Source organism: Triticum urartu, chromosome 6, assembly GCF_003073215.2.
Source record: "Triticum urartu cultivar G1812 chromosome 6, Tu2.1, whole genome shotgun sequence".
NCBI classification, from domain to species: Eukaryota; Viridiplantae; Streptophyta; class Magnoliopsida; order Poales; family Poaceae; genus Triticum; species Triticum urartu.
Window position 1 is genome coordinate 350453185 of NC_053027.1, and position 12852 is coordinate 350466036.

General features: G+C 49.9%; 1 protein-coding gene across 4 annotated transcripts in view; it reads left to right on the top strand.

Annotated features, from left to right (window-relative positions):
- The first annotated feature begins 7939 nt into the window (after window positions 1–7939).
- Window positions 7940–12852, top strand: part of LOC125513468 (cyclic nucleotide-gated ion channel 1-like) — a 44507-nt gene continuing 39594 nt past the window's right edge. Inside the window, exons 1-2 of one of the 4 annotated variants that reach the window (XM_048678590.1) lie at window positions 7940–8115; window positions 12492–12637. In XM_048678590.1, coding sequence (XP_048534547.1) covers window positions 12609–12637 — 29 coding nt within the window. In that variant the 5' untranslated portion in view covers window positions 7940–8115; window positions 12492–12608. Of the gene's footprint in view, window positions 8116–8141; window positions 8278–12491; window positions 12638–12852 lie in introns of those variants that run through there. The other 3 variants (XM_048678591.1, XM_048678594.1, XM_048678593.1) reach the window with 3 other exon arrangements.

A 12852-nucleotide genomic window follows, 5' to 3' on the forward strand; every position in this document is an offset into this window, starting at 1 on the left:
GAACCTGGCCTCAACTTGGAATTCCAAGTGTGCCACTGGAAATATGAGATGAAATCGCTTGAAAATGATATAAAGAACGCCGGAATCGGAGTTACGGTTTGGAAATGGCAAGCAATTCAAATATGGCACCGGTCTGCGATTTACAGCAAGTAGCCATCTAAATGCAACAAGATGAACATGCTACAACACCCAAACATGGCAACAAAATACATGGCAGGGATGCATTCAAGATGCTTAACAAAAGTCTAGCACTGAGCTATGGCCAATTCATCCATTAACAGGTTCAAACAAGCATGGCAGAAATGCATTTGACAAACAGATCTCAGACTTAGTGAAATTAACACTTGTCTGGAATTTCAGATCAGATAGCACTCTTCGGAGCATGAAAACTATATGCTACAGGACCTGAACATGGCAATTTAAAGCATGGCATGGAGATACTCAAAGAGCTTAACAAAACTCCCTTAGTGACCTTGGGCCAAAAGGGATCAGAAAATACATTTGCAAGCATGTGAACATGGAAAAAAACATAATCAGTTCTCAGACTTAGTGAAAACTGGAACATGCTGAAACAGATATCAAGTAGGCATGTTTACGAGCTCGATGCACTCGCTACAGAGCAAGTCATGACGAGCTAAGCATACACCCATCAAGAATACACAAAATACAAGCTAGACATGGCAAGAACAAGAACATAGCATGCACGGATCAACTACAACATCATCGGCAAAATCGCTAACAAGTAGACAATCTGCCCAGATTCATGAAATAGCAAAAGTAGAGCTCGATTGACTCAAGTTAGGGTGCTCCATAATTGCAAACAAAGACATGGATGGATAGAGGACTACAATATTAACAAAACATCCTTACTGATCATCCTCAAAAGAGGCACGGATCACTAGGAAACAACATGAACATATGGCCATATGAGATAAACAACTCAAGGACTTAGTGGAAATGCCAAGTCCCTGAAATCAGCATTACCAAGTGCCTCACTTTGCAAGTTTGTGCTAGTCACCACACACATCACAAAAATACATGGGTTGCACCTCTGGAAAGATGGCAAAACCCTTAACAAAACACATGTAGAGCTCATGGGCATATCATGCACACAATAATCATGGCAAAAATGACAAATATCTAAATGGAGCAGCAGATCTGACAATATCTCAAGTAGCACTCTTCTAACAGCATTTCGGGCATCAAGATGAACTCAAATGAAAATGATGCAATGGATTGAAATGATGTACTCTCTGAGACGAACATTTTGATATGCTATATGCCCAAAACGGAGCTACGGATGCGGAGATACGACATGATGAACAGGAGCAAATAAACTAGGGTTAGGGAAAAAGTCAACCCTCGTTTTGGATCTTAGATCCAGATCCACTGTAGCAGCGGCATGAACTCCGAGGATGGCCGGACTACTCGCCGGCGTTGGAGTCGGCCGACGGAGGAGGAGGTAGGCGCGGGGGCGGGGATGGACGGAGTGGCCGCGGTGCTCGCCGACGTTGGCGCGGGGTCGGACGGCGTCGGTGGCGGCCGGCGGCTCCCGGGCGCCTCAGGCGGCCGGAGTTCGCGAAGGGCGGTGGTGGCGTGGCTCCCGGTGGCCAGAGCCGGCGAGGGAGGCGGCGGACGCTCGGGTGCGCGGGATGAGGAAGGAGTCGGGCGGCGGCGCGCCGCTCTGGGCCGCGGGGGCCCTACGCGGGCCGGGCGGGCCGAGCGCGGCTGAGGCGGCGATGTGGGCGCGGCTCGCCGCGTGGCGCGCTGTGGTTGGGGCGGCGGCGATGTCCGATGGCGGGTCGGACGTGTCCGGCGGTGGCGGTTAGAATTTTAGGGTTTTCGGGGGAGAAGAAGATCCGGATTCGGAGGGGTTCTATTTATAGGCATAGAGGGAGCTAGGAGAGTCCAAATAAGGTGTGGTTTTCGGCCATGCGATCGTGATCGAATGCTCTAGATGATGGAGAAGGTTTTGGTGGGTTTTGGGCCAAATTGGAAGGGTGTTGGGCTGCAACACACACGAGGCCTTTTCGGTCCCTCGGTTAACCGTTGGAGTATCAAACGAAATCCAAATGATACGAAACTTGACAGGCGGTCTACCGGTAGTAAACCAAGGCCGCTTGGCAAGTCTCGGTCCAATCCGGAAATGTTTAATCCCCACACACGAAAGAAAGGTAGAATTGACCACCGGAGGAGAACGGAGCGCCGGAATGCAAAACGGACAACGGGGAAAATGCTCGAATGCATGAGATGAACACGTATGCCAATGCAATGCACATGATGACATGATATGAGATGCATGACAACGACAACAACACACGGAGACAAAAACCCGAACCCAAGAAAAATAAAATAACTTAAGGCCAAAAACGGCAAGAGTTGGAGTACATATTGGGTAAATCACATCCGGGGTGTTACATTATGTCATTTCGGAGGAAGATAAGCTAAGTCTAGGTCATTATGGTAAGAATTTTGGAGGAAATAAAGCTAAGTCTAGGTCTTTATGCATTTCCTAAGCAAAACACTAAAGAAAACTTACCGTCATCATGGAGGTGAAGGACCGGTCAGGGTCGGGGTTGCGCCAGTGCGAGATGGAGAAGGATCGGTCGATGCTTGTTGGGAGGCATGCTGCACCAAAGATCATTTGCAATGTCTCCTTAGCATGATGCAACTGAAATGCGAATACTAGTAACTAATGACCATTCAAATGAAACTCGCCATGTCCGCTATACCAATCTGGGGCATCGACGGAGGGTCTGACCGTTTTTCTCGCACATGGACTGCACATTTTGTTTTCATGAGTCATTCATATTAGTTAGTAACGAAACGAACATTACATGCATGATTTGGCTAATATGCAGGAGAAACTTACCACGAGGAGCTCTTATAGAGCCCGGTGAGACGCGTTGTTCCAGTTCCTCACCGCCTCCAACATGCTAGTCGTCCTCTCCTCCAACTCCATCTCCCTCTGCTTAGCCTGCCTATTTGCCTCCGCCAAAAGCTCTTGGGCCCTAGCCTTGATGGCGAGCTCCATTGGCTGTGGTCGAGGCCCTATCTCAGGAAGAGATCTCGTCTGGCGCTTCTTGATCTCTGAGAGAGTTCTAGGACAACGTATCAGTCCATCCCCAATGGCTACCGAGCCATGTTTCCTCCCGTCACCAGATAGCATCACGAGCTCTGGATCAAAAGCACTCTAGCTCGGGTTGAAGTCCTCCCCTTTCGTCTCCTTCCCAAAGTCTCTGTACCTCATGAGCTTGTTGTGGGAGGAGATGTTGGTGAAGCTCTCTGGATGACCAAGGTTAGACTCAGAGAATGCCTTGGCCTTCTTGAATGGGGCAGTATGGGCCATGGCATAGAGGTCGTACAACGGTGGCACGTCTTTCTTGTTGTGTTTTGCCTAAAAGAGAGGAACAACATATTAGTTAAGGGCTCAAGCTCGCATGAAGAATGAAATTGCATGAATCGTTAAGGGCTCAAACCACATACCCAGTGATACCCGCACTCAAACAGCTTGGGCTCCCTTGATGGTGTGGCACACCTTGCATTTGGGCACGCTTATCCCTGGCCTTGTTGTGGACAGCTAGCCATTGGGGAGAGCACCACTCATCCACCAACGCCACCCAATAGTCCATCCTATCCGCACACCATCTCGAGGGCACCTAAGTTAGGCAAAGAGAAATTTCAGCACTACGCCTACGAATGAAATCAAGGAAACTAAGTACAAGGCCTTAAGAATAGGTAATTACCTTCATGTACTTCTCCTTACTCAGATACTTGGCGCGGCACTTCTTCTTGGGCCTCCTAATGTTAGTCGAGGCGTAGTAGTCTCGAACAGCCTGCACCCTAGCCTCGTGCCGTAAGTTCTAAAGTAGGCGCTTGCACTTGGCTTCAAGAACAATAGACGCGTCCGCCTCGTGTTCCTCAAGACACCTGTAGAAGGTCCGCAATCGAACAAGACAACACTAATTAGCATAATCACTAGGTAATGTTGATTTTTAATTCTGTAAAGGAGAAATTACCCAAAATTGTCGCCTCACAATGTCGGCCACCGTGTCGCACAAGACACCGTCGACCCTCTCCTCCAGCGGGGTCGGGGTAGCCACGTGCAACTCCTAGCTCAGTGCTAGCTGTGGAACCTGACCCTCACCGCGCAACGTGACCCACCCCGGGAAGTGGCGCCGGCAAAGCACACCAAGGACCTAGTTGGGCCTGCGGACACCAGGGGCGTATTTCCAACCCCTGCAGTATGACAAGGCCAACACATTAGATATTAATTTGAAGAAACATGAAGGACAAAGGTTAAAAAAGAGTAAATGCACTTACTTCTCCCCGTTAGGCTCAATCAACCACCTTTGATCACGGGTCGCCGGCACGGGTGGGAGCTTTGTACCACCACGCTGGTAGACCTTCTTGCCCCCCTCAACCAGCTCGCCCTCGCTATAGCTATCGTCAGAAAAGGTGTCCTCGCCACCATTAGCATGGCCACTAGCCTCCGGAGTCACGTGGGATGAAGACTCTGAGACCCGAGTCTCCTGGGACGAAGACTTTGGGACCCGAGTCTCGTCGAACGAAGGCTCGGCGACCCGAGGCTTGTGGACCAGAGTCCAAGATGGGTCCAAAGCAGACGGTTCCACCTAAGATGGAGCACTCCGGTGGTCCGGAGAATCAGCTGGGGGTGGCGGCGAGGAAGGCGCAATAGCCTTCCTACCTCTCCCGCCGCCACATCCACCTCTAGTAGCCCTCTTGGGCTTCCCCCAACCTCTCCTGGCCGAAAAAGAAGCGTCCGCCGGTGTCATCATGCTGTCTACCAGCGCTCTCCGAAGGTGCTGGGGGTGGAATAATAGCACCCCTCCCAGCACGCGTCAAGGAAGGAGGCTTGGAGCGCTCTCGACCCGCGCCCACCATCTGTCAACACGTGCAATGGCAAAGAGTAAACGAAATTAGTACAACATAAACGTAATAAAATATTTAAGTGTGTACCATCATCATGAACATAATAAAATATTTAAGTGTGTCGGGGTCGGGGTTCCATGTCGGGGTCGCGGTGTCGGGGTGTCGAGGCGGGGTCGGGGTGTCGGGGTTAGGGCGGCGACCCTCGACCCCTCGACCCCTTTTCCCCTCGACACCTCGATCCTCAACCCCTAGACCCTCAACTCCTTTTCCCCTCGATCCTCGACCCCTTTTCCCCTCAACCCCTCGACACCTTGATCCTCGACCCCTAGACCCTCGACTTCTTTTCCCCTCGATCCTCGACCCCTCGACCCCTTTTCCCCTCGACCCCTCGACACCTCGATCCTCGACCCCTAGACCCTCGACTCCTTTTCCCCTCGATCCTCGACCCCTCGACACCTCGATCCTCGACCCCTAGACCCTCGACTCCTTTTCCCCTTGATCCTCGAGCCCTCGACCACTCGACGACCCTCTTTTCCCTCGGCAACCCTCCTTTTCTACTTTTCCTACTTCTTTTTTTCATCTTCTACTTCTACTTATTTTTCTCCATCTCCACTTCTACTTCTTTTTCTTCTTCTTCTTCCTTCTTTTCCTTCTTCCTCTTGTCTTCTTTTTCTTCTTCATTTTCCTTATTTTCATTCTTCCTCTTGACTTCCTTTTCTTCTTCAACTAATCAACCTAAACCAACTAATTAACCTAAATCAACTATAATCTACTAACCTAAAATCTACTAAAATCTACTAACCTAAAATACTCTAAAATCTATTAACCTAAAATCAACTAAAATCTATTAACCTAAAATCACCCTACTACTATTCATGTTAACCCATCCAACCATCCATATATCCATTGCAACACATGATGCAGTACCACACCTCACCTCCACCTCCAGGACACACACAGCATGACCATGACTGACTTGTCAAGAAGAAGAGAACACATTTTAGTCCCACAGGAACAGCGTGCTCTCACCACCCCAGCCCTTGCTTTGGGGCTCGCTTTAGCTGTTCAAATCTACTACTAAGCTACAAGAAAAAAAGTTAAAGAGAGGAGGAGGGAATCAGAAGGGTTGGGGGTTGGGAGCAAAAGCATGGCTTGCTGCTTTGCTTGGCAGGTTGGCTGGTGTTCCTCTGCTTTCTCTTTGCCACTGCTTTAATTTTCACTTGCCTCTTTGTTGTTTTCATTGTGGAAAATTGCTTCTTGGTTTTTGGTGCCATGTTGAATGCAAACATGTTTATTTTATGTGCATAAAGTAAATTCAAATTAGCATAAATTTTGAAATTTTGGTGGAAAAAAGTGGACATGTACAATAGGCTAGGCAAAGCAAGATGGGGAACTGGCAAAAGCCTCTCTAGTGGGCTTGGGTTACTTTATTAGGTGAGAACCTACAGATTGTGTGTTGGTCCTTCTTTGCTGACCTGTTATTTGTTGGTTTCCTCTCTGGCAAAACTTACTGTGTGGTTCTGAAACTGATACAGTGACAAGGGAAAAAGAAAGTGGGCATCAAAACCAAACAATGTACTAATAGTCCTTTTAGGTCTTCTTTCTTTGTGGCAAAACTTACTATGTGGTTCTTTTCTTCTTTTTCTGTTTTCTTTCTTCTTCTTCTTCTTCTTCTTCTTCTTCTTCTTCTTCTTTTTTCTATGTTTTCTCCTCCTAGTCCTTTTAGGTCTTCTTTCTTTCTTTTATTTTCTTGTTCTTGGGCTTATCTAACTAAGTAAAAACCTAAAAAACTAACTAAGTAATTAACCTAAAGAAATAACTAACTAACTAATTAACCTATGTACATTAGGGTAAAACAACTAACTAACTAACCTAAATCAAAAAACAACAACAAAAAAAGTCAGTAAAAAAGTAAAGAAACCTCACTAGGGGACGGAGCGACGCTGGCCGCCACGGCCGGGGGGGGGGGGAGCAGGCGACGGTAGCGGGTGGCGGGGTTCGGCGCGGAGCGTGGGGGGTCGGGGGTGGTGGTGGTCGGGGTCGGTGGGGGTCGGGGGCGGTGGTGGCAGTGGGGGTCAGCGGCGGGGCCGGTGGGCACGGGGACGGCGGGCACGGGGGTGGCGTGGGTGAGGTGAGGGAGAAAGAGAGGGGAGAGAGAAAGGGGTGGGGCGCGGGGCCGGCCGCTTTTTAGTTAGGTTTAATTTCTTTGTAAAGAGCGTAGCTAGTGGGGTGGGGCCGGGGGTAACGGCCGTTAGGCTGGCTATTCTCTTTGCCATCTGCTCGCGGACGACAAAAAAAGTGGCCGTTAGGTGGTTCTCGTTAGTGCGCCACCCTCCCTCCTTGCCGTCTGCTAGCACACGGCAAAGCTTCTATGTCGTCTGCTAGTAGACGACAAAGAGCTGGCTGACGGCAAACATGGTCTTTGCCGTCAGCTCTTTCTTTAAGATGATAGCAAAGACCTTCTTTGCCGTCAGCTAGCGGACGGCAAGAGCTGGCTGACGGCAAAGATTCTGATTCCAGTAATGGACGACACATTGGTAGGTTTGGGTGCCACAAAAAATAAGCGAAAGGCTGCACGGCCAACAAATAGTCGTGAAAACGCACAATACGAGGAGTTGAGTAAGCAGACAAGGTTTTGCAGCATTTTTCGAGGTAAAGGATATGAGAAGATGACCTGTCCACAAAGAGGGGATTTGCCGAAGCAACCAAGAAAAGAGAATGCATGTTCACAAACGGGTACTTTTCTCTCTGTAGGTATGTTCTACAATAAGCATGTGCCATGAAGCAAGAAAATGATACATGTAGATAATGTTCTAATCGTGTCGCTACTTATGACGAGTTTCTAATGGATCTATGAAAGAGAAAACACCAGCAATCCAATCTAATCCAATCCAATCCAATAATGCCGTATTAAAATAGAGAATATGAACTTAAACGGCACGGGAGATGGAGTCTGTGAGTCATGATTATTATTTATGATATTATTATTTTTCTCCTGTTGCAATGCAGGGATATTTGTGCTAGTATATAGCAAACGGGGATAATTCAGGGCGGCCAAACGGATCGTCGTGGACTCTGACTGCTTCGTTCCCTCGCGAGCGCGTCCGGCTACCCCGGTCTAGTCCCCGTCGTCGATACCCACCCCACTGGCTAAACTGCATCACCGCCTCGCCCCCTTCCTCCTCTTCGGTGACGCTTCCCCTCCCCAGACCCTCCGTCCGGGTAAGCCTTGTGCTGCTGCTGCTGCTGCTACAGTGGCGTATCCTGCTGCCCCCGTCCCCGCGTCGCTCGGATCTGTCATTTCTGCTCGCCGCTTATTTCAGATCCATTAGGTGCCTAGCGTGCTACTTTGCCGGTGCCGCGATCTCGCCGCGGAGCTGCCCGGTGCGTGTGCGTTGCTTTTTCTCTGCGCGGGCGGGTCAAGAGCGTGCTGCGAATTGTGATCTCCCGTGGTAGCACCTTGTTGTTGTGAAAGGGAGTCACTGGAGTGCCGACTTGGTTCGCCGGCATAGAGTGGTTAGGTGCAGAAATTGCTTCGTCGCTGTGGAATTGAGAGTAGTTTTTAGTTTTTTTTTCTTTTTTGAAAGATCCAGCAACCGCTGCCTTTTTATTGTGATAGGTTTTTGGACAAATGGTGAATTTTATTGGCTTAAAACGAAGCATCAAGAGAATACAAACACAATGAGCATACACCCAGCCCCTGCATAACTAAGATGCACATAGCCGACACCAAGGGTATGCACACAAAAACACGACGGCAAATAATAATGTCATATAACACCAAAGCTATGAGTAGGTGAGGAAACCCGTCCCCCCCAAGCGATCAGATCTGCGACAAAGTATAACAAGATCTGCGACAAAGTATAACAATGACCATATCTGCACCAACTATCTCATGGCATCACACAAACGAAGAGGTTCTTCAGCAGCAACACCTTCAGAAAGGGAGTGACGCTCAAGCGCCAATGTCACTGGATCCAACCACCCAAGGCTAGAATCTATATTTTCACCTTAAAGAACCAGTCCAAGCATATCTGAGCAATGCCTTCAACAAGGTAACAACGTAAAAACATCACCATTGTGAAATATAACCAACTCGGGTTAGACCTAGGCTTTCACCCTGGAGCTCCAGACCGGGTGCTCGAGTAGCACCACCTTCGATTTCACTTATGCATTGTCGCCACCACTTTTTAGCGATCCCAACAGCTACATGCGATGTGTGACCGCCGCCGTTGTGCGCCACCATCGATTTCACTTATGTGTTGTTGCCACCACTTTTTAGCGATCCCAGTAGCTACATGCGATGCGTGACCGCCGCCATTGCACAACCATCCCTCCGTGTCATGCTATCGTCCATAGTTTGCATCTCATCGCCAAAGTAAGCTACCTGATCTGGAGAGAGGAACCCTCATGAAGACGTTTTGGTGGCCACCACAATCCGCAGCGAGGTCGCCGCCGTAGACAGAACACACCACCAACTACAACCTCGCAGAAGAGAGCCCTGCCTAGGCCCGTCGACTTAGGGTCCGACATGGCCGAAACTGGAGCGCGAAAGACAGATCAACATTGCCAGCGCGTGCTCACGCGGAGCGCAACGGACACTAGATCAGGGGCGCACAACCGCCAGATCGGCGCCACGCCTCCAGATCGGAGCATTGTGTGCGCCCCAAGCATGCCCGTTGTCGGGCCTCCAAGCCGTCGTGCCACTGCCTCGCACTTGTGCCAGTGCAGGAAGCTTGCAGTCGAGGTGTCGTCACGCCGCAGCCTCACATCCAAGCCACCACTGGAAGCCCGCGGCTGCGCCGCCGCATGCCATGAAGAGGCCCATGCCCACGCGAAGCCTGGATGTCCTGTGCTGCCAGTCAATCCCTTGAGAGGACAAGCAACATTGCTGCCGCCGGCTTCGCCCTCCGGCGGTGGCGTAGGAGAGGAGAGGATGGGAGGCGGCTGAGTTTTGTCGGCACAAGGGCTCGCCCGCGTCGCTCGTGGGAGCGGAACTGGACGGTCCACTTCTCAGGCGAGTCAGTTCACGCCTTTACCTAGTTTTAGTAGTGTGCAGCTTGATATGTAGGGAGCAGTATTTACATCATCATAGTTGGAGAAGCGATAAAAGGAGGAAAGGTGGGTGTAGCACCCCCCCCCCAAAAAAAAGAGAGAAGTGGTTGCTTGACATGCTGATCTTTTCGGGGAAGATCATCGAAGGGGTGGTGCATGCAGATTGCTCTGACGTTTCTCCAAGAATCCAGAGACGGGGGTAGCAACCCCAAAAAAAGAGAAGTGGTTGCTCAGCATGCTGATCTTTTCAGGACGGATCACCGAAGGGGTGCTGCATGCAGATTGCTCTTGCGATTCTCCGAGAATCCAGAGAGTGGCGGGTCGAATGCATGATTGTGTTTATGGAAGAAATCTCGTCTCGGACAATGTGTTTGTTCCTTTCCAGCCATATCTCCCAAGTGATCATGATCATGAGGGATTTGGCACCTTTAGCATTGTCTGCTGTCGTTGAGCTTGAGATCGCTTCCCAAAACCCCAGTGAATTGTTAACCTCTGGCCATGCTTGGGGGTTCAGCGCCCAACACCCCAGCCAGAGCGAGGCCCGCCTCGAAATTTGCTTTGCCCCCGGGCATTGCCAGAATCGGTGCATGGAGGTCTCAAGATTCCGGGTCCAGAGAGGGCAGAAGTATTCATTCGGCCAGCCACGACATAGCAGCTGATCAGCACACCAAGTTCTGTCTTGGAGCAGAAGCCATACGAAAAACTTGCAGCGCGAAGCCCAAGCCTTCCAGAACAGGCTACGGAAGGGTGATCTAGTTCCTCCCAAGAATTGTAACTTATATGCCGGGGCAGCGCTGTATGAGCCCGAGCTCGAGACCTTCCAAAGAATTTCGTCTGGTATGTCCGGGTGAAGGACAATGGCGGACGCTCTGAGCATGCTCCAAATCAGAAGGAACTCAGCGATGTTTTCTTCCGTCAGGTGTTGGTTTCTGATGCCTGAGTCCATCTGTTATTCAGCAGGGCCTCACGCACCGATCTAGCTTTTCTTCTAGACTGCACGTAGAGCCTTGGTCCCATCAGGCACAAGGGGGTAGAGCATAGCCAGGTTCACTCCCAGAAACAGGTGGGCTTGCCCTTCCTGATATTGACTGAGGTGGCTGCAGTGAAGAGTCTCGGTCCTGCTGGTCGCACGGCAAGTCAGAGCCCACCCATGGGCGTGAGGGCGCCTGCCAGCTAAGCCAGAGCCATCGCAACTGTAGCTCGTGCTCAAACTTGTCGAGGTCGTGAATGCCCAAATCTCCCAGGGCAATTGGCGAGCAGACAGAGGTCCACTTGACCTTGCACTTTCAACCAGTAAGCTTCTCCTCGTGCACCCAGAGGAATTCTCTGCAAATTTTGTCGATTTCTTTGGAAAATCCCGTGGGAGCACGGATTGCTGTCAGGGCGAAGTCGGGGAGTGCAGGGCGAAGATGGGGAGCGCACGAGAGCCCGCCGGCCCGCATGGTTCATGAGCTTCCATCTTGCCATCTTGGCCTTGATCCGATCAAGGACGAACTGGAGATGCACGCGCCTTGTCCTTGATAGAGTGATCGGCAGCCCAAGGTAGGTGATCGGGAAACCTACCCTGCTGCCGCCAAACCCCTTAAGGATACCATCAAGTTCAATGCCCTGGCAACGGATGGGTTGATGCAAAGTCCAGTAGCACGCCCAAACTGCTCGAGGATTTGGAGAAGGTTGTTGATGTCGCCACGGTAAGGGTTTGGGAAAATGATGGCATCACCAGCATAGAGTCTGACCCACAACATCATGTCCCTCCCTGGTAGAGGGGAAAGAGCCCCCAAGGCGGCAGCAGCATCAGGTATATGTTGAAGCGGGTCGATGGCAAGGATGAACAGGAAAGGGGATAGCTGGTCCCCCCAAGCCCCGACGGTGAGCAATGGGGTCGATGGCAAGGATTAACAGGAACAGGTATAGCTGGTCGCCCCAAGCCCCGGCGGTGAGCAATGGGGTCGCTATTAACCCGTCCAGGAGGAATTGGGAGTAGTTTCCGCTCTCGTTCAGCGGTGTCACACTAAAAATTACTTGCTAGTATGTTCTTTATGTACCTGCGTTTGATCGTCTGCTAAGTGCTGAGAAAAGACTTAGTGGAGAACCAACCTGTGGTTGTATGGTTAGGAGGGTGGTTGTACCCCTATCCCACCAGGGATCAAACCCTGGGTTTGACACCCTGTGTGTCACAGGAATATTCTGCAGCAGGAGGCGAAATTTTCTTCGACAGTGAGGCTACTGTGGTGACTTCGTCAATCTTGAAGCTCTCTGTGCATCTGGTCTTTTGTGGGCACTATGTGAATGAGTGTGTACGTGCGGTTGTGCAGTACTTGGTGTTCCTAAAAAAAGGATGACTTAGTTTTTTTGTTGTTGTATTCACAGCAAGCCCTTTAAATAATGAATTGAACAGTTGGATTTTCTCAGGCTACACAAGGTCATGTTGATCAGTTTAAATTTCTTTCGTTGATTCTTCAGCCCTAAGATTTTTTTCTCCCCTTTACTGTACTTTTATGTTATAAAGAATTTACAACGACCTGCTGTCTATGCCTTTCTAGGTCGCTTACTCATCTCTTGCTGTGATCATCAGAGACATGATACTTCAGTGCTGCACTTGAAGATTTGACCCATCGTGGTCCTAGTCCTGTTCTATCTGCTGGTGCTAGGCAGACTGAATGGCTTTCCGAGAGGAGAGATATGTGAGGTTAGTTTCTATGCTCCCCTTGTACTGAAGAGTGTTTGGTGTCTTCAAATAGAAATAGAAAATTTCATATTTCGAAGGAAAACCTACTCCACTGGGAACATATGAGGTCAGCTTCATTATGGTTTACAAAAAGTTCATGTTTGACAGATTCCGAAGTTATTATATCTAAAGAGCTGCCAAAATAAGAATCCATACCTGCGCATTATTCTGACAAG